The 23,025-nt window shown below is 34.9% G+C and overlaps 2 protein-coding genes and 1 long non-coding RNA gene across 3 annotated transcripts; 1 reads left to right on the plus strand and 2 right to left on the minus strand.

Moving 5' to 3' along the window:
- Nucleotides 1-6,849: 6,849 nt before the first annotated feature.
- On the plus strand, nucleotides 6,850-7,689 carry LOC140854824 (uncharacterized). The gene is made up of 3 exons (XM_073250867.1): nucleotides 6,850-6,945; nucleotides 7,039-7,382; nucleotides 7,499-7,689. Exons 1-3 carry the CDS (start codon nucleotides 6,889-6,891, stop codon nucleotides 7,623-7,625), a joined length of 528 nt encoding a protein of 175 aa, XP_073106968.1. The 5' UTR covers nucleotides 6,850-6,888; the 3' UTR covers nucleotides 7,626-7,689.
- Nucleotides 7,690-10,078: 2,389 nt separating this feature from the next.
- LOC140856703 (uncharacterized) lies at nucleotides 10,079-12,211 on the minus strand. The gene is made up of 6 exons (XM_073254905.1): nucleotides 12,034-12,211; nucleotides 11,840-11,932; nucleotides 11,578-11,679; nucleotides 11,125-11,484; nucleotides 10,947-11,024; nucleotides 10,079-10,126 (listed from the first exon to the last, which is right to left on the minus strand). Exons 1-6 carry the CDS (start codon nucleotides 12,196-12,198, stop codon nucleotides 10,079-10,081), a joined length of 846 nt encoding a protein of 281 aa, XP_073111006.1. The 5' UTR covers nucleotides 12,199-12,211.
- A 190-nt stretch (nucleotides 12,212-12,401) lies between these two features.
- Nucleotides 12,402-19,906, minus strand: LOC140851990 (uncharacterized). Its single transcript, XR_012134849.1, has 4 exons — nucleotides 19,112-19,906; nucleotides 17,254-17,316; nucleotides 12,643-12,834; nucleotides 12,402-12,559 (listed from the first exon to the last, which is right to left on the minus strand). It is a non-coding gene; the product is annotated as an uncharacterized lncRNA (long non-coding RNA).
- Between the last annotated feature and the right edge of the window lie 3,119 nt (nucleotides 19,907-23,025).

Below are 23,025 nucleotides of genomic sequence, written 5' to 3' on the forward strand. Positions count from 1 at the left end.
CGTGTAATAATTTTCTATAGATATATTCATTAAGCAGTGTATAAAATCCATCATTAACCTATTTAATTATTTTTTTTGTTATAATATTGTAGAAAGGCATTCTTGCACTTTATTGGAACATCAATACAAGGTGTAGGCTTGGGGCCTGAGGTGGTCGCCCAGTTTGACCTGCCTCAGGGCCGGCCCTGAAGGTGGGGTCACACTGTCTTATATTGGAAGTACACCTTTCAAGCAACATGCTCCCTCATGCCTTACAGCCACGCTTGTTGGGATTACAGGCCATTATTCTAAATCTAGAATCTTGATGAAGATAGAGAAGTCCACATGCGATGCCTAATATGATGGTAAAACGATTTTGCCAACCCAATAATGAACGTTTTTCTTCATCTGCCCATTCTTCAAGTGATGTTAACATAATTGAGGGTTTCAATTTATGCTTTAATTGAAGAATGTAAATATTAGCCAAATGCAAGCATTACTTTTTGTGAGGTTTGGTAACAAAATGTTATGGACGTTTTGCTAGAATGCAGTCATCAAGCCCTATTATCAGCTTTACATCTCTACATGAAGACTCTCATGTGACTTATGTCTTCTAACTTTCTACTAGTTATTATGTAGGAGGAAGTGCTAAGAACTAACCAAATATAAAGGTGTCTAAGCTTCGATTATGCATGTATTCATAGATTAGCATCCTTTCCCCTCCATGAATGCAACAACCTAGAAGCCGTATAAGATTGCGGTGCTGAAGTTTAGCAATCAATGTAACCTCATTTTTTGAATTCATCAAGTCCTTGTGATGATTTTTCAGATAGCTTTTTCAGAGCTATGTCCTGCCCATTGTTGAGCTTGCCCTGCCAAGTGTCAATCCACAAGTTGATGATGATGTCATATTATTTTTGTTTTACATCTAAATTCATTCAATTCAATAACGAACTATTTCTTTTGTACATAGAGTGAATGTTTAAGATCACATTGCTGTTTCATAATTACCTGATAAACAGGGTCAAATCCACCCTCTCCAATTTTACTTTCAATTGAGAAGTTGTTTGTGGCAGCCAATATGATCTCAAGATCAAAGAAAGGAAGATCTGGTTCTTTGCTAGCACTTACTTCATCATCTGTACAATACTCTTCTGCTAGGTAGGCAGCTGTTCCATGCTGTTTATTTTGAAAAAAAAAAAAAAAACTACTTAGCATGGATTTTAATTTTAAAATCTATGCTAAGTAGATTTTCATGGGTATTTTTGTGATGGTTGTGAATTTCATGCCAGGCAATATTAATTATGAATTAATTTTAAAAAAAATAACATTGCATAGAATCATAGACCCATCTTTTGATTAATGTACATATTCTATTGTATCCATACATTTATTTATTTTTGTACGGATAAAAGAATTATGTACATTGATCAATTGATTGTCCAGTATGGACAGTTTAGAAAATATGAGTAATTCTATAGGTATTACCATAATCAAATGGTATGCTGAGGGTTCGAAAAAAATTTCGGATGGTATTTTTCTTTTGTTCTTCCTATACGGAAGAACTAAAGAGAAATACTGTCGAAATTTTTTTCGGCTCTTGTTGTATATCATTTGATTTATGTAATTGACCTATAGAATTAATACATTTTCTGAATGGGATAAGACCTTTTTTACCTATTAGTTGATGATAGCAAGCATTTACTATGTAAACTTTATCTAGCTGTTATTTTTTTGAATTTTATGAAATGACTGATATTTTTTACTCATTGTATTAATATAGATTGTATAATTTTTTTTATTTTTAGATAAATTGCAAGTTCGGTCATTTTTATCTTACAATGGACAAAAGTTGGATAAATAAACTAAGGAATAGTAAAGAATATTTAGATGGAGTTCATAACTTTATTAAATTTGGTATGGAGAAAAGTAGTTTGAATGGAAAGATTTTATGTCCATGTCGGAAATGTGTAAATAGTTCTTCTTTAGATCCACAAATTGTTGAAGAACATTTGGTATGGAATAGTTTTTTAAGAGGTTATACCGACTGAATTTTTCATGAAGAATCTATGTTGCCATCATCATATAACCAACCCCTGACTCATTTTGGAGCCACTAGCCTACAAGATAATTCTACAAGAAATGATGATATAAGGGATTTGATCACAGATGCTTTTGGACTTGGTGTTCAAAATTTAGGAGAATCCAGTAGTATACAAGAAATAGTTGGGATGTTTGATGGATGTACGCATACGGAACGTATGCATGTTGAGGAGCCTATACATACATCTAATGATGAGACAGCTCGTTATCACACCTTAATGAAAGATGCAGATGAAGAATTATATCCGGATTGTACGAAATTTTCTAAGATTTTTTTTCTTGTACATCTATTTCATTTAAAATATTTGAATGGATGGTCTGGAAAGAGTTTTACCATGCTGCTCAAGTTATTAAAGGATGCATTTCCAGAAAGCACTCGTTTACCACTATCGTATTATGAAGCCAAGAAAGTAGTAAAGGAATTAGATCTTGGATACGAAAAGATTCATAGTTATCCAAAAGATTGTATGTTATATCGGGGTGAAAATGCTAATCAAGAGTCATGCAATGTATGTAGATCTTCAAGATGGATAACACAAAAAAAAGATCGAGACGATGTACTGAATGAATTGGATGCAACGCGGAGTAAAAAGAAACCGACCAAGGTATTGCGTTACTTTCCTCTTATACCTAGATTGAAAAAGATTTATGCATCATCAAAAACAGCTTCATCAATGAGATGGCATGATGAAGGACGTACAAAGGATGGAATGTTGAGACATCCAGCAGATAGTCTTCAATGAAAAATATTTGATGATAGGCATCCTGATTTTGCCTCTGATGTTCGCAGTGTTAGGTTTGGCTTAGCTTCTGATGGCTTCAATCCATTTCGGACCCTGAGTTCTACCTACAGCACTTGGCCAATCGTTTTGATACCTTACAATTTGTCACTGTGGATGTGCATGAAACAATCATCACTTATCTTATCAATGGTTATTTCAGGAGATAAGGGTCCAGGCAATGATATTGATATTTTCCTACCGCCTTTAATAGAGGAATTGAAACAGTTATGGGAGGGTGTTGATGCATTTGATGCTTCGAACGGCCAAACATTTAAACTACGGGCAGCTTTGTTATGGACTATTAATGATTTTTCAGCATATGCCAATTTATCTGGCTGGAGTACAAAGGGACGGGTCGCATGTCCTTGTTGTAGAGATTCAACACATTCAATTTAGTTAAAACATGGAGGTAAATTTTGTTACATGGGACATCATCGATGGTTGGAAGCAAATCATCCGTTTCGATTTCAGAAAGATTTGTTTGATGGTACTATGGAATTGGGATGTGCCCCTATTCCACCTTTTGGAACTGATGTTCATAGACAAATGGATGGCATCAATTACAGCTATGGTAAGCACTCCAAGTCCTCTCAAAAAAGAAGAAGGGATGATGTTGAAAGCTCAATGCACGAAGGGTTACCAGAGGAAGTTAGTATCAGTACTATAGATGCAGAGGTATTTCAAGATCCAGACAATTATTTTGAGGATGAAAATGAGGAAGACACACAGATAACATCTACACAACAGCCCAGTAAATATTTATGGAAAAAATAAAATATTTTTTTTGACTTACCTTATTGGAAACATAATCTTATTCGACATAATCTTGATGTCATGCATATAGAGAAGAATATTTGTGATAATTTACTTGGAACATTTTTAAACCTTGATGGAAAGAGCAAAGATAACATGAAGACGCGTCTTGATTTAAAAGAAATGGGTATCCGACAGGAACTTCATCCTAAAATGCTTGCTAATGATAGAATGTATGTGCCTCCTGCATGTTACACAATGTCTGCTCGAGAAAAGAATAATTTTTTGGGAGTTTTGAAAAGTATCAAAGTACCTGATGGATATGCATCAAATATTTCACGATGTGTGCATCTAAAGGATCGAAAACTTTCAAATCTTAAAAATCATGATGGTCACATATTGATGCAAGATATTTTTCCAATAGCTTTAAGATCGTCATTACCGAAATAAGTTGTTGCAATTATACTTCGATTATCGTCATTTTTTAAGGCATTATGTTCAAAAATTATTGATCCTCGGGAACTTGATCAATTAGAATCCGATATTGCAATTACATTTTGCCAGATGAAAAAAAATTTTCCTCTTGCATTTTTCACTATTATGGTACATCTGCTCATTTACCTAGCTTAAAAAGTTAAAGTTGGTGGACCGGTACATTATAGATGGATGTATTCTATTGAGAGGTATTATTGCAAACCTTAAATCGTTTGATAATTTTATTAGAAACAACAGCATACTGATATTTTAATAAATATTTAATTTTTGAAGATATCTTGTGCGTCTTAAAGATTATGTGCGAAATAGAGCCTATCCCGAAGGCTTGATTGCTGAAGCATATATTGCGAATGAATGTTTGACATTTTGTTCAAGATATCTTCAAGGTGTAGAGACTATTTTTAGTCGACCTCAACGGCATAATGACTTTGTGGAGAATGCAGAACTGTATAAGTTTTTAACTACTAAAAAATTCTTGGGAAGAGCTGAAAGTATTGTACTTGATCAAAAATCCATAGCACAAGCACATCGTTATGTGTTACTTCATAGTGCATAATATCTGACTATCGCAGGTTAGTATATTTAAGGCATGACATCAAGATTTAAATTTTATATTAGATATAATGTTCTAAATGATATATTTATATTTTATGCAGTGAATTTTTAATTTATCAGAGACGAGCCAATCATAACATTTGTCCTAATGCAAGGATTGAATAGCGATGGTTGGTCGAGTTATTCCCTATGTGACTTTCGAATCAGGTGTGATTTATATTTAATTATGGGATACATTAATTTTTGATACATATTTAATATCAGATAACTCAACAGCACTTCATCATATCATTTTTTTTTAGGTATCAAAGATGATGAAGATAAATAATTCAGATGAACTAATAGCTCTTGCTCGAGGACCTAACAAGATTATGAATAGATATAACGGTTTCATAATTAATGATTTTAAATTTCATACTAGAGAATGGGAGAAATTTAAAAAAATACAGAATAGCGATGTTATGGTGGAAGCGGATGGAAAATCCTATTATGGTGCACTTAAAGATATCTATGAGTTGGATTATTATGAAAAATTTAAAGTAGTATTGTTTATATGTGATTGGATAGACATAAACTCATCAAGGGGTTTGAAACAAGATGCAAATGGATTTACACTTGTAAATTTTTCAAGGTTGATACACACTGGTGTGTTATTGAAGGATGACCCATTCATTTTTTCATCTCAAACTCGTCAAGTATTTTATGTACAAGACGCAAAAGATAAAGATTAGTTTACTGTCATCAAAACAAAACCTAGAGACTTATATGATATGAGAAACCAAGTGGAGGATGATGACGATGACACTTATACACAATGTATGCCCTACAATTTTGTGCCAGCTGATGATTTAAATGCTACGACGATGTTGGTTAGGACAGAATTTGAAGGAAACACTACTGCTTGATTGTTACTGGTAATAATTATTTATGATGTATATATTTTGTATTAATTATTGTGTTATTTTACTCCATATATTAACTAATTCTACCTTTTATTTATATAAATGCTAGGTGATATCATGCGTCGCAGGGGACGATATGCTGGTGTGCAGTTTCAGTTTTCACAGACAGAGGCCGGTACGTCTTCTTCAGCACAGTAGCCTGAGGTCAGTTCAGCTGCACAGCATTCTGAGCCCTGTCTTTCATCATCAGCACAGCACGATCCTCCTGTTCATCAGCCAGATGATGAGATACACGTGTAGGATATATATTGTCTTTCATGTAATTTTATTTTTATTTTATTTTATGTATATTTATGATATAGTTACTTTTATATATTTTTTGCAGACGGATCCAGGAGAGTACGCCCCAGACGCGGACCCACAGTAGTACGAGATGTGTGGCAGATGCGTGAGGATGAGAGAATTATTGTGGAGTGCAATCAGCTAGGTCAGCCAATTAAGAAAGCTGCCTGCTTATTGACTTCATTTTTGGGGACTGTTGCTCAGAGGCCTCAGCTATGTCCGTTGGGCTATGCAAAATGGAATGACATGCTTCCAACATACAAAGTTGAGCTCCTCCGAGTTATAGAGGTAATGAATTGATGTTCATACTGTATATTAATTGTTAATAACTTATATAATTTATTTCATTTAACTTTTTTTTTTATAGAGCAAGTTTGTTCTCCCTCCATCCACTCATGATTTTGTAATGAAGTCTCTCAACCGCAAATGGAAAGAATATAGAGCACAATTGAAGAGGGACTATATGAGATAGGGTATGACAGAGGAGGAGGTTGCTAGGAATTATCCTCCTGATGTACCCCCTCATCAGTGGATGGAGTTGGTTTATTATTGGTTCTCCGAGAGGGCACAAGTATATTATCTGCTCATTATCTTTTTTTTTAAATATTTTATAAAAATATTGATTTATATTATATATTATATATTATACATATAACAGGTTCTTTACTTTATTTTACAGACTTATTCTGCTATTGGTAGAGCTGCACGAGCAGCTCAGTTTGTTCCTCATACATCGGGGTCGAAGAGTTATGCATGACTCCGACAGGAGTTTGTATGTTTCTTAAACTTTCATAATTAACTTTTAATTTTTATGTTGAAATATTTATATAACTAATATCATTATGTATCGTGGACCATGTCTGTATCATGATACTCATATATTTTTTTAAATTATTATAACTGTTTGCTTAAAATTAAAATTATTTGTGTAGGTGGATGAGCATGGGAGGGAACCCGGTAAAGTAGAGTTTTATTGGATGACTCATACTCATCAGGATGGTACTTTTGTTCGAGATGAGTCGAGAGATTTATATGTACGGCATTATTAATATTCTATTTTTTGCAATGATTTTAATTTAATTTTGTTTGCTATTAATGTATAACTCTTGTTTTCAAAATAAATACAGGAGAGGGCTACATCTCTCATTGCGGAGCGTGACGACGAGTCCGCAGCATCTACGCAGCAGAGTCGTATCGAGGCCGAGGTGTTCACAGAGTTGATGGGACCAGAGCGCTACGACCGAGTGAGGAGTTATGGAGTAGGAGTCACCCCCACTCAGTTATCTGAGGTTAGTAGATATACGCAGCATGCTACAGCAGATGCTCAGGATTCACGTATCTGCAGACTCGAGGCGGAGATACAAGAGATTAGACAGAGTCGTGCCGCTGAGATGGAGGAGATGCGACAGAGCCGTGTCGAGATGCAGGCCATGAGGGGACAGATTGATCGACTTACATCTTTATTAGAGATGTATGGCCCATCTCAGGTAAACACATATTATTAAATATATATTTTTGTATTAATTTAATAATATATATATTTTTATTTTAGATATGCAAATCATGCTTTTGATATGTTTCTTGTAGGCTCCTGGCACATCAGGCACCCGTCGAGACAGCGGCACGTCACGTGGAGACAGCGACGACCATTCGCCTGCAGATTGATATTATTTTATTTTTATTGTATTCTTATATTTATTTATATTACTCTTGATTGTAATGGACGATTAGTACTTTATTTTTATTTATATAAAATAATATCTTTTGGTTTGGTTAAATTTGCTATTGAAGTTTACTTTTGGTGTGAATGGTGGTGATTGTACAGGTTTATGTTTGAATAATTGATATAATTTTGTACAGGAATGTATGTATTTTTTTTTGTATATAAAATATGTATATTTTTTTTTCTGTTACAAAACTTAACGACGCTTATAAGCATCGTTAATACACTGTTTAACGACGCTCATAAGCGTCGTTAATGACTTAACTGCCGACGCTTCGAAAAGCATCTTGGTAGAGTGGAGGATGCGTTGTTTTTAACGACGCTAAAAAATGCCGTTAGAAGATACTTTTACGACGCTTTAAAGCGTCATGAAAAATTATTGTGACGCTTTTAAAAAGCGTCGGTGCTTTTTGTCTCCACTCTTGCATAGACGACGCTTTCGCGATGCTTTTTGAAGCATCGTAAAGCTTATTAACGACGCTTATTAGCGTCGTAAAATGCCTTTTATAGCGTCGCCTTTCACCATTTTCACTGTAGTGTCGACTCCTGTCATAATTTTGATCCACAATGTCATAATTTTTGTCTTAGATGTTATAATTTTGTCAAAACAGAAAGATATTTTCATCCAGTAAAATTATTGCTTTTTTAAAATTTTGAATGACGAAAATCATCCTCTATTTTGATAAAATTATGACATCCAATAGAAAAATTATGACATTCTGGATCAAAATTATGACATTTTATCATAGGATGTCATAATTTTTATCTTGGATGTCATAATTTTATCAAAATAGAGGTGCATTTTTGTTATTCAAAATTTTAAATAAAAAAAATAAAACTGTAGGTATTAAATGTGCATTGAAAAATGATATCCAGTAAAATGAAGTGGTGCACTCTATGTCAGATTTTCTAGACCATGGGCGGTGCACAAAGAATTTTTCTTTTTTTTTTATACAAATGGGCTGAAGGATCTTGTCAAAAAGCTCAATCATCTCTTCTCTATCTCTTTACCAATTTAAACAGGAAGGAGAGAGGAAAATTAACCCTAGTCCAAAATTCAAAAAATAATAAAAAATAAAAACAAAATCATTTTTTTTGAAGGTCATTAAAAAAATTACACATATTTTCTTCCACTTAAAAAAAAAAGTCCATAGACACAAAAAAAGGGGGAAAAAAAGGAAAAAAATGGGAACACCATGTAAAGAAAAAAATCCACTTGGAAAAAATAATTTCTTTTTAGTAGGGCCCTTCAAAAAGGGCAAAAAAATCATTCAAAAAGAAATGTGCACTCAATAAAAAAAATCATGTACAAAAAAAAAAGAAAAAAAATAATCTGCTAGTAATATTTTCTAAATTAGATTTTTATTAAGGCTTTTCAAAAAAACAAAAGAAAATCTTCTTTTGGGAACTCCACGTGCCAAAAAAAAATTCATTCATAATATTTTCTCTACAAACATTAAAAAAAATGATTATCACACTTACTAAGAAAAAATCACGCCCAAAAATAATTTATAAGCATTATATGACTTTTCAACAAGGGAAAAAAATTCATTCAAAAAGGAAAATTCTCCATGCACAAAAAAGAATTGCTCAAAAAAATTCTGCTCCTTATTTCTTTTGGAAACTCCACAAACATTAAAAAAAAAATGTTCATATTATTTTCTCCATGAGTAAATTAGATTTGTAATGGGACTCTTCATAAATGAAAAAAATTCAAAAAGGAGCATTCAAAAAAAAATCATAACAATGATAGAACATCATATAAAAAAGGAAAACCCATATAAAAAAAATAAAAAAAATTGAAATAAATTCAAAAAATCATTCTTAATAAAGGAAAAATGGCATTCCAAAGTTGTGTAATAAAAAGAAAGCCAAAAAAATCACTTTTTATTTCTTTTGAGAACTTAAAAAAGAAAACTTTACTTCTTATTTATTTTCTTTTATGCACAAAAAATTTCAAACTTAGGTCTAGTGCAACAATAAACAAAAATAGGAGATTCAAAAAAATATTTCATCTTTATTTGTTCCCATAATTGAAGTGGTAGTTCATGCCATAGCAATCAAAGTGATTGAAATGGTTAGTATTTTCATTATTCCTTCAATTACTTATTTTTTGTCATAATGGAAACAATTAAAGTCCTGTAGGTATAAATTGGAAGTAACTAAAGTTTCATTGCTACAACTAAAAGAAGATTTTGCCATAGGTACCATGTGAGCACTTATAATTGGCTTTTTTTTTTGTATAATATGGTCAATTCTGCTTTTACAAAATACAAAAAATAAGATAAGAAGCTTTTTATAAAGTATATTGTTTTATTATTTTTTAATTAAGAACTGTGAGCCTTATTTATTATATTATCTAAAATAAGGAGCTCCACTAAGACATTATTAATACTGGCATTCACGCAGCGAATGGAGAGCTCACCACAAGTAGAGCTTCTGTTTTAATCCAAGTTAATGTTATCACTTTCATATTTTCTAAATGTATAACACTACAGAAAAAATAGGCATTAACGACGCTATTTATGGTCATTAACGACGCTTTAAAGCGTCGCTATTTGGCTTTACGACGCTTCGAAAAGCGTCGGCAAAGCGTCGACTATGTAAGAGTGGGGACGAATAGCGCCGACGCTTTTTAAAAGCGTCGTTATTTTTTAACGACGCTTTAAAGCATCGTAAAGATTTACATTAACGACGCTTTAAAGCGTCGTTAAATTTGTCTTAACGACGCTTTAAAGCGTCGTTAATGTAAATCTTTACGACGCTTTAAAGCGTCGTTAAGACAAATTTAACGACGCTTTAAAGCGTCGTTAATGTAAATCTTTACGACGCTTTAAAGCGTCGCAAAAGACAAATTTAACGACGCTTATAAGCGTCGTTAATATAAAAATTTACGACGCTTTAAAGCGTCGCAAAAGACAAATTTAACGACGCTTATAAGCGTCGTTAAAGGTTTTAAGAGGAAAAAAAAAATATAAATATTATTTAAAAAAAAATAATACAATACATTTCTGTACGAAATCATATCACACCTGTACAATACAATAAACATGTACAATCACCACATTCACATTCACACCTGTACAATCACCATCATTCACATCACCTGTACAATACAATAAACATGTACAATCACCACATTCACATTCACACATGTACAATCACCATCATTCACATCAAAAGCAAGCTGAAATAGAAAATTTAATCAAACCAAAAGACAATATTTTATATAAATAAAAATAAAGTACTAATCGTCCATTACAATCAAGAGTAATATAAATAAATATAAAAATACAACAAAAATAAAATAACATCAATCTGCAGCGGATGGTCGTCGTTGTCTCCACGTGACGTGCCGCTATCTCGACGGGTGCCTGATATGCCAGGAGCCTACAAAAAACATATCAAAAGCATGATTTGCATATCTATAAATAAAATATATAAATCATTAAATTAATATAAAAATATATATTTAATATTATGTGTTTACCTGAGATGAACCATACATCTCTAATAAAGATGTAAGGCGATCAATCTGTCCCCTCATGGCCTGCATCTCGGCACGGCTCTGTCGCATCTCCTCCATCTCAGCGGCACGACTCTGTCTAATCTCCTGTATCTCCGCCTCGAGTCTGCGAACGCGTGAATCCTGAGCATCTGCTGCAGCATGCTGCGTATATCTACTAACCTCAGATAACTGAGTGGGGGTGACTCCTACTCCATAACCCCTCACTCGACCGTAGCGCTCTGGTCCCATCAACTCTGTGAAGACCTCGGTCTCGATACGGCTCTGCTGCGTAGATGCTGCGGACTCGTCGTCACGCTCCGCAATGAGAGATGTAGCCCTCTCCTGTATTTTTTTTGAAAACAAGAGTTATACATTAATAGCTAACAAAATTAAATTTAAATCATTGCAAAAAATATAATATTAATAATATCGTACATATAAATCTCTCGACTCATCTCGAACAAAAGTACCATCCTGATGAGTATGAGTCATCCGGTAAAACTCCACTTGTCCGGGTTCCCTCCCATGCTCATCCTCCTACACAAATAATTTCAATTTTAAGCAAACAATTATGATAATTTAAAAAAATATATGAGTATCATGATACAGACATGGTCCACGATACATAATGATATTAGTTATATAAATATTTGAACATAAAAATTAAAAGTTAATTATGAAAGTTTAAGGAACATACAAACTCCTGTCGGAGTCGTGCATAACTCTTCGACCCCGATGTATGAGGAACAGACTGAGCTGCTCGTGCAGCTCTACCAATAGCAGAATAAGTCTGTAAAATAAAGTAAAGAACTTGTTATATATACAATATATAATAAAAATCAATATTTTTATAAAATATTTAAAAAAAAAGATAATAAACAGATAATATACCTGTGCCCTCTCGGAGAACCAATAATGAACCAACTCCATCCACTGATGAGGGGGTACATCAGGAGGACAATTCCTAGCAACCTCCTCCTCTGTCATACCCTGTCTCATATAGTCCTTCTTCAATTGCGCTCTATATTCTTTCCATTTGCGGTTGAGAGACTTCATTACAAAATCATGAGTGGATGAGGGAGAACAAACTTGCTCTATAAAAAAAAAAGTTAAATGAAATAAATTATATAAATGATTAACAATTAATATACAGTATGAACATCAATTCATTACCTCTATAACTCGGAGGAGCTCAACTTTGTACGTTGGAAGCATGTCATTCTATTTTGCATAGCCCAACGGACATAGCGAGGCCTCCGAGCAACAGTCCCCAAAAATGAAGTCAATAAGCAGGCAGCTTTCTTAATTGGCTGACCTAGCTGATTGCACTCCACAACAATCCTCTCGCCCTCACGCATCTGCCACACATCTCGTACTACTGTGGGTCCGCGTCTGGGGCGTACTCTCCCGGATCCGTCTGCAAAAAATACATAAAAGTAACTATATCATAAATATACATAAAATGAAATAAAAAAAATTTACATGAAAGACAATATATACCCTGCACGTGTATCTCATCATCTGGCTGATGAACAGGAGGATCGTGCTGTGCTGATGATGAAGGACAGGGCTCAGAATGCTGTGCAGCTGAACTGGCCTCAGGCTGCTGTGCTGAAGAAGACGTACCGGCCTCTGTCTGTGAAAACTGGAACTGCACACCAGCATATCGTCCCCTGCGACGCATGATGTCACCTAGCATTTATATAAATAAAAGGTAGAATCAGTTAATATATGGAGTAAAATAACACAATAATTAATGCAAAATATATACATCATAAATAATTATTACCAGTAACAATCAAGCAGTAGTGTTTTCTTCGAATTCTATTCTAACCAACGTCGTCGTATCATTTAAATCATCAGCTGGCACAAAATTGTAGGGCATACATTGTGTATAAGTGTCATCGTCATCATCCTCCACTTGGTTTCCCATATCATATAAGTCTCTAGGTTTTGTTTTGATGACAGTAAACCAATCTTTATCTTTTGCATCTTGTACATAAAATACTTGACGAGCTTGAGATGAAAAAATGAATGGGTCATCCTTCAATAACACACCAGTGTGTATCAACCTTGAAAAATTTACAAGTGTAAATCCATTTGCATCTTGTTTCAAACCCCTTAGTGAGTTTATGTCTATCCAATCACATCTAAACAGTACTACTTTAAATTTTCCATAATAATCCAACTCATAGATATCTTTAAGTGCACCATAATAGAATTTTCATCCGCTTCCACCATAACACCGCTATTCTGTATTTTTCTAAATTTCTCCCGTTCTCTAGTATGAAATTTAAAGCCATTAATTATGAAACCATTATATCTATTCACAATCTTGTTAGGTCCTCGAGCAAGAGCTATTAGTTCATCTGACTTATTTGTCTCCATCATCTTTGATACCTAACAAAAAATGATATGACGAAGTGCAGTTGAGTTATCTGATATTAAATATGTATCAAAAATTAATATATCCAATAATTAAATATAAATCACACCTGATTCGAAAGCCACATAGGGAATAACTCGACCAACCATCGCTGTTCAATCCTTGCATTAGGACGAATGTTATGATTGGCTCGTCTCTGATAAATTAAAAATTCACTGCATAAAATATAAATATATCATTTAGAACATTATATCTAATATAAAATTTAAATTTTGATGTCATTCCTTAAATATACTAACCTGCGATGGTCAGATATTATGTCACTATGAAGTAACACATAACGATGTGCTTGTGCTAAGGATTTTTGATCAAGTACAATACCTTCACCTCTTCCCAAGAATTTTCCAGCAGTTAAGAACTTATACAGTTCTGCATTCTCCACAAAGTCATTATGCCGTTGAGGTCGACTAAAAATAGTCTCTACACCTTGAAGATATCTTGAACAAAATGTCAAACATTCATCCGCAATATATGCTTCAGCAATCGAGCCTTCGGGATAGGCTCTATTTCGCACATAATCTTTAAGACGCACAAGATACCTTCAAGAATTAAATATTTATTAAAATATCAGTATGCTGTTGTTTCTAATAAAATTATCAAAAGATTTAAGGTTTGTAATAATACCTCTCAATAGGATACATCCATCTATAATGTACCGGTCCACCAACTTTAACTTCTGAAGCTAGGTGAACGAGCAGATGTACCATAATAGTAAAAAATCCAGGAGGAAAAATCTTTTCCATCTGGCAAAGTGTAATTGCAATATCCGATTCTAACTGATCAAGTTCCCGAGGATCAATAACTTTGGAACATAATGCCTTAAAGAATGACGATAATCGAAGTACAATTGTAACAACTTGTTTCGGCAATGACGATCTTAAAGCTATTGGAAAAATATCTTGCATCAATATGTGACCATCATGACTTTTAAGATTTAAAAGTTTTCGATCCTTTAGATGCACACATCGTGAAATATTCGATGCATATCCATCGGGTACTTTGATACTTTTCAAAACTCCCAAAAAATTATCCTTTTCTCGAGCAGACATTGTGTAACATGCAGGAGGCACATAAATTCTATCATTAGCAAGCATTTTAGGATGAAGTTCCTGTCGGATACCCATTTCTTTTAAATCAAGACGTGCCTTCATGTTATCTTTGCTCTTTCCATCAAGGTTTAAAAATGTTCCAAGTAAATTATCGCAAACATTCTTCTCTATATGCATGACATCAAGATTGTGCCGAATAAGATTATGTTTCCAATAAGGTAAGTCAAAAAAGATACTTCGTTTTTTCCATAAATATTTACTTGGCTGTTGTGTAGATGCTATCTGTGTGTCTTCCTCATTTTCATCCTCGAAATAATTGTCTGGATCTTGAAACAACTGATCTGCATCTATAGTACTGATACTGACTTCCTCTGGTAACCCTTCGTGCACTGAGCGTTCAACATCATCCCTTCCTCTTTTTTTAGAGGACTTTGAGTGCTTACCATAGCTGTAATTCATGCCATCCATTTGTCTATGAACATCAGTTCCAGAAGGTGGAATAGGGGCACATCCCAATTCTATAGTACCATCAAACAAATCTTTCTGAAATCGAAACAGATGATTTGCTTCCAACCATCGACGATGTCCCATGTAACAAAATTTACCTCCATGTTTTAACCAAATTGAATGTGTTGAATCTCCACAACAAAGACATGCGACCCGTCCCTTTGTACTCCAGCCAGATAAATTGGCATATGCTGGAAAATCATTAATAGTCCATAACAATGCTGCCCGTAGTTTAAATGTTTGGCCGTTGGAAGCATCAAATGCATCAACACCCTCCCACAACTGTTTCAATTCCTCTATCAAAGGCTGTAGAAAAATATCAATATCATTGCCTGGACCCTTATCTCCTGGAATAACCATTGACAAGATAAGTGATGATTGTTTCATGCACATCCACGGTGGCAAATTGTAAGGTATCAAAACGACTGGCCAAGTGCTGTAGGTAGAACTCAGGGTCCGAAATGGATTGAAGCCATCAGAAGCTAAGCCAAACCTAACACTGCGAACATCAGAGGCAAAATCAGGATGTCTATCATCAAATGCTTTCCATTGAAGACTATCTGCTGGATGTCTCAACATTCCATCCTTTGTACGTCCTTCATGATGCCATCTCATTGATGAAGCTGTTTTTGATGATGCATAAATCCTTTTCAATCTAGGTATAAGAGGAAAGTAACGCAATACCTTGGCCGGTTTCTTTTTACTCCGCGTTGCATCCAATTCATTCAGTACATCATCTCGATCTTCTTTTTGTGTTATCCATCTTGAAGATCCACATACATTGCATGACTCTTGATTAGCGTTTTCACCCCGATATAACATACAATCTTTCGGACAACTATGAATCTTTTCGTATCCAAGATCCAATTCCTTTACTACTTTCTTGGCTTCATAATACGATGGTGGTAAACGAGTGCTTTCTGGAAATGCATCCTTTAATAACTTGAGCAGCATGGTAAAACTCTTTCCAGACCATCCATTCAAATATTTGATATGAAATAAATGAACAAGAAAAGAAATCTTAGAAAATTTTGTACAACCCGGATATAATTCTTCGTCTGCATCTTTCATTAAGGTGTGATAACGAGCTGTCTCATCATTAGATGTATGTATGGGCTCCTCAACATGCATACGTTCCGTATGCGTACATCCATCAAACATCCCAACTGTTTCTTGTATACTACTGGATTCTCCTAAATTTTGAACATCAAATCCAAAAGCATCTGTGATCAAACCCCTTATATCATCATCTCTTGCAGAATTGTCTTCTAGGCTAGTGGATCCGCAATGAGTCAGGGGTTGGTTACATGATGATGGCAACATAGATTCTCCATGAAAAATTCAGTCGGTATAACCTCTTAAAAAACCATTCCATACCAAATGTTCTTCAACATTTTGTGGATCTAAAGAAGAACTATTTACACATTTCCGACATGGACATAAAATCTTTCCATTCAAACTACTTTTCTCCATACCAAATTTAATGAAGTCATGAACTCCATCTAAATATTCTTTACTATTCCTTGGTTTATTTATCCAACTTTTGTCCATTGTAGGATAAAACTGACCGAACTTGCAATTTATCTAAAAATAAAAAAAAATTATACAATCTATATTAATGCAATGAGTAAAAAATATCAGTCATTTCATAAAATCCAAAAAAATAACAACTACATAAAGTTTACATAGTAAATGCTTGCTATCATCAACTAATAGGTAAAGAAGGTCCTATCCCATTCAGAAAATGTATTAATTCTATAGGTCAATTACAAAAATCAAATGATATGCAACAAGAGTCGAAAAAAATTTCGACAGCATTTCCCCTTAGTTCTTCCGTATAGGAAGAACAAAAGGAAAATACCATCCGAAATTTTTTTCGAACCTCTCAGCATACCATTTGATTATGGTAATGACCTATAGAATTACTCACATTTTTCAAACTGTCCATACTGGACAATCAATTGATCAATGTACATAATTCTTTTATCCGTACAAAAATAAATAAATGTACGGATATAATAGAATATGTACATTAATCAAAAGACGGGTCTATGTTTCGATGCAATGTAATTTTTGAAAAATTAATTCATAATTAATTTGATTTAATACCTGATATTAACTTGGGGAGTAGTGGACAAAGAAACTTGGCCCAGCTTAATCCAGATGCTTAGTCTTCATCAGTCACGAAGATAAGGATAACGTAGGCCACACGATATCAGGGTCCAGCCACATAACGAGCGCCACATGTCAGATAAGCAATCGATCAGGATTCATGAAACTATGAAATTATCCATTCATCAACCATGTATCACAACCTTAATTAATTGTACTACATATTTTTGGGTGAACCTCGTAGAGAGATACTAAGAGGGTGTGGTTGTAAATTGATCTAGCTCTATATCATTTATTTTATGCTACACAGGTTTACCATATTTGATATTTGATAACTGGTTGTAAATTGGTCATGTACAACCAGTTGTTAACCACCAAATCCAAAATAGTATGACTTGCATAATTTGGAGCACAGACATACATGAAGTACAAGCCTACTCACTAAATTAAAATTTTCCTGTTACACATATTTGCATTATAATCCTTGCACAAGCACAGTAAAATAGAAACTTCAAAAGAACTATATATAAGCATGCCATTGATCAGAGGAAACAAACACAGAGAAGATTCTGGAAGACAGAGTGAGTGAAAAATAGATGCAGAAGCATAAGTAAGGGGGATTGGTAGCAAGAAGAGCAACATACTCACCGATCAAAGAGATTTTCAAGGTCCATCCTAAAATGTCAGGATAAATTTCACCACACTTCATAAACATTGCAGTAAAAAAACTTTCATTAATGAATTCAAGGTTTCATGTATTTAGAGCATGACATGATGACGGATGCTAAACAAGATTAAAGTATGATTTACAGCAGGAAGGTTGAAACAGGCCAAAATGAAATATAATAATACTATCATTGATCCAAAGAGACTAAATAACATCATCCACAGAAAGTAACATAATGACAAATAGATGAGTCATGCTCAAGTAATCACAAAATAATCAAAACACAACACTGCTAACATCATATTTGTTTCAAAATGAAAGAAAACATGGATTTAGGACGCCAGGTTTTGTGAAAGAAAACCATGCAGCACTAATAACGTCATATTGTTTTTAACTAGAATATTATGAAGGTGTAACTCTAGAAGATCATAATATTAGCATTTGCATTTCGTTACAAAAGAAAAAAACTACGAAATACAGATAACTCCAAAAGTTCATTATTTGTTTTCCTTATATTAGGCAGTGTATCCTTTCATCTTTCGTTCTACATTAGCGCTATATAGGCATTAAATAGCAATGTGTATCACAACATCATGGTAGCACATCTCCAGTAAATTAGAATCATAAGATTTGGTATAAAATTATCCCATCTCCCTCTCTTGCATTAGATGAAAATGAACCCAAATAAAGGGTTTTGGAATCCTTTTATGACCCATTGCCGGCCCAAACTAGTCAGCAACTACCAGATCAAACTTTCTATATAAGCCGATACGGGCAACATGAACCATACTGCAGAATACACACCTACTTGAAATGGAAGATGAGTCACATGCACATCGCACATGCACAAGGCAGACATGGACATGCACAGAGAGAAACCAATTGATGGACAACTTGCACCATCAAATTTCAACAGAGAAGAACTCTCTCACTTTCCTAGACCTAGGCGTATCAAAACCAGTCATGTGAAGATCTCCTCACACTCCCTAAAACCTAGCATCCACAGCAAAGAATTCTAGACCAAATTCGGAGCTCCAAAGAGAAGAACTCGCAATGTAAATCCTCTGTCCGTCTTTCTAAATATAAAGAACCCTAATTTCGAGCTTCCAAGCTCCACAATATCAACTAATTAAGAAGAAATACTAAAGAACAGGGGAATTATACCAGAATCCACGGATATCTCATCACCTTGAGGATTCGATTTGCGGATTTCTCGGATTCTGGGGTTTCCAGGCGGTGGATCCGATGCTGGAGCTGGATCGACCGGAGACCGCGTCGATGTTCGATGACGGAGAGGATTTCCGCTCTGAGAAATGGTAAACACATATTAGATGCGATTACCGGTCATGACACAGGGAAGGAGGGAGGGGGAGAGAGAGAGAGACCGAACCTTTGGGCCGAAATTGAATCGGTCAAACATGAATCAGTCTGCGCCAAACAAAATCCAAGCAAAAGTGCACGGCAATCGAAGGGAATCGTGATGGGAAGATGGCCGCCGGGAGGGGGGAGAGGAGGAGGGCCGGTGGGGTGGCTGCTTCCAGCGGACGGTGTACGGCTTCGACAGCGCGGGTGCGGCGTCGACGGACGCGGCAGCAGAGGGGAGCGGCAAACGGCGGTGAGCCGTGGACGGCGGATGCGCGTGGACGGCGGGCGCGGTGCCGGCGGCGGAGATGAGACGGGGTCGGCGGAAGAAATTAAGGATGGAAAGGGCGGCGGTAGATGGATTAGGGCACGGGGGAAGAAGGGTATTAAACGAACCTAACGACGCTTTTTAGCGTCGTAAATTACTGTACAAAAGCGTCGGCATTTGCTTTATTTGACGACGCTTTTGCTAAAAGCGTCGGAGTTGAACGCCGGTTGAACGCCGACGCTTTTAAGCGTCGTTAAACGACGACGCTTTTAAAAAGCGTCGGCAGGTCTGCGCAACTTGCCGACGCTTTCCAAAAGCGTCGGCAAAAAACTGTCGCTACAGGCCTTTTTCGTTGTAGTGTAAGAATACTACTAAGAATGATAATATCCCTATGTTTACAACAACAGAGCCAATCATATACATATTACATGTTGTCTTTAAAATCTTTCATTCTTTCTCAATTCAAATTTATTGTAAATATATCACATTTAATATAAATATAAAGAACTTATAGATAACTACAGCATATGCCAATAAAAGTTGTGTTACTTTTATTATGGAGCAGGAAAAGATCCAAAGCAAGAATCCGAGAGGAGAGGGGGAGATAGAGTTAGACATGATTCGCTTCAAAGGAGGTGAGAGACAAATTGAGCCTCTATATATCCATTGACGATGGGTGTTCATCCACCTTCTAATTTGCCTGGTCATCGATGCAAGAAATTATTGTTTTAGAATTCCATCCAAGGATTACGTTGTTTGTCTTTAGGATGGTAGTAGTATAGATTAGACCCTTCCATCCAAGGATTACGTTGTTTGTCTTAATTCATTTACAGATGTTAGCTCATACTGACAAGTTAATTCCAGAGAAGAGTTCAAATTATTCATGTTCAAATGCTTGAGAATGCACAATGCATAGAACCTGTTTGAGAAATGTCCAGTTTACCATGAACGTAACTCCCCGTGACATGTCTCTGCTCCATAAAGATATACCACAACATAAGACAACCCTCCTGGTGTCAAATTGGGATTTTTTTGTAACAAATCTGCACTCATAACTAACAAGCAATCATCTACAAGCGTCAACTGAGGGTTCAATCAATGCGAACACAATTTGGAAAACAAATTGCTTTCTCGGGCCCCCGATTTTTGTTTCCATATAGCCTCACTCAGCTGCATCAATAAAGAACCAAGGTGATAATAGCTGTGTCTGACATCAATGCTGGATGAGAACTACTCGAAATCCAATGCTTTAATGGATTGATGCACGAGCTAAGAAAATGACCGCACGATGTTTCCCTCAATCCTCATAAGACTCGTAAGCGTACAGTGCCCCACTGGAAACATCAAAATGAAATTTGGTAGTCCGTTGAGAACATACGCCCCATGGAGGTAGGCCATTTTTTTTCACCGCAACCGCTCCTAAAAATTTATCAGTCTTTCTGTCATGCCTCAAATCCGGAATATAACACGATCATAATATCGAAGGATGGAGCCCACGATAACACGAAGCCAATCCATCATAATCATCTAAAATCCATCAAATAAAAAGATTCAATTCTATTATTCATCAAATAATCGAACCAATATTGATTCAGAACATCTAAATCCAAAAGCAAGTACTAACCCGAATCTCAACATTCATAAATAACTACAAATCCATGATTATAAAATAAGTTAAACTTCTGCTGCCAAATTTTCAAGCTTGCTATGCCGATCTTCAAGTTTGGATTCCTTTTGCCGATCCTAACTTTATTTCTTTGTTCAAACAAAAAGAAAACAAAAAGAATATGAGTTACACTAGTCCAGTAAGTAGAACTTGCACTTCCTTATCGGATCAAACATAAGTTTTTCATGATAATGTAATATTTAAAAAATAACAGATAATACAAAATAAAGTATTTCATAGAGCATATAACAAAACAAGTTATAAACTCATCATGCATGCATAAATCATATATATTTCACAATCATGAATCGTAAATCATTTTCATCATGCATTCATGTCATGTTTCAAAATATTGCTCACATATATTCATGCTAAGGTCATTATTATACCTGTGACAGGGCCATGTTTCTTAATCGGCAGAGTTCTTAATTCATGTGCCAACTTTATACCCGCTGGCAGGGCCATGTTTCGTATGGATGCTAGCTCCGGATGTCGACCTTCCTGAAGGGATTCATTCATAGCCATCTGAGAGCTTTTGAAATCATTATATCTTTTTCTTAAAGCATACATATACATAGATGGAAAAACAATAAAATTCATGCTTCATAATCATGCTATTTTCATAAGACATATTCATGAAATCAATGCTCATAATAAAACATACTTTTTCATATCACATATGCCGATCCTTATTTTATGAAAAACTATGATTTCATCAATAGCAATTCTTTGCATAAAAACATGATCATTTAAAAATAAATAAGGAGCATAAGATCTACTTGCCTCGTCATCTTAGATCTTCAGACTTTCGTTAGAAGAATCAGCTAATCCTATTTAAAATATCAAATCATTATCAAATTTTATTCTATAAATATAACAAGATTAAATCATAAGAAAAGAGGACTGTTATCCGGATGTGTCGGACCATCCAAATATCAGGACAATTCAGGTTCTCTGATATGAGGGTCAGATTCAAGTGACTTGATCAAGAAATCGTGAAGCACATATTAGGTCAAGATCAATCAATAGAGTTCATTAATAATGAATTTGAAAGATCTTTGATACGATCAAATGAGGTTGACATACAGCACGGATATTAAAGCAACTTCGGATCATCTTGTTAGAGTCAATATGAGCCTCTAAAAGATGAAGGCATGACTCGATACAGGATTCATAGACCTTCTTAGAGAGAGAAAGTCAATCATGAGAGAGAAAGTAGAGAGAGAAAGTGGAGAGAGAATCTTCGTATCCTTCAAAAGTGACAATCATGATTGAGATCATCAGAGGTTATATCAGGGTGACTTAATATAGATTAACCATGATCGATGTTATCAATTTAGAATAAGGATCGGATCGAAATCCGATCTACTGCACGAATTTCGGAGCAGTCTCAGATTATCATATTTTCATCTCAAGTTTATCCTAGGGTCTGTGATACAATCAAAGAGAGAGAATGACCTTAGAGAGATAAAATCCATAAAAAAGATAAAAGAATCTAGAGAGAGAAAATAGGAAGAAAATCTAGAGAGAGAAAATATAGAGAGAAGGTAGAAAGAGGAGAGAGAAAGACTTAAGAGAGAGATGAGAGAAACTTATTCTCACATATATATATATATATATATATATATTTATTATTATTTTTTTTTTCTTTTTTCTTTTCTTTTTCTTTTTTTTTTCTTTTTCTTTTTTTTCTTTTTTTTTTCTTTTTCTTTTCTTTTCCTTCTTCTTCTCTTTCTTTTCTTCTTCCCGGGCTTCCTTTGGGCCGAAACAGGGGATCTCACAATCCCCTATTGGCTGGCCGGCCGT

This window comes from Elaeis guineensis, chromosome 1, assembly GCF_000442705.2.
Source record: "Elaeis guineensis isolate ETL-2024a chromosome 1, EG11, whole genome shotgun sequence".
In the NCBI taxonomy this organism is placed as follows: domain Eukaryota; kingdom Viridiplantae; phylum Streptophyta; class Magnoliopsida; order Arecales; family Arecaceae; genus Elaeis; species Elaeis guineensis.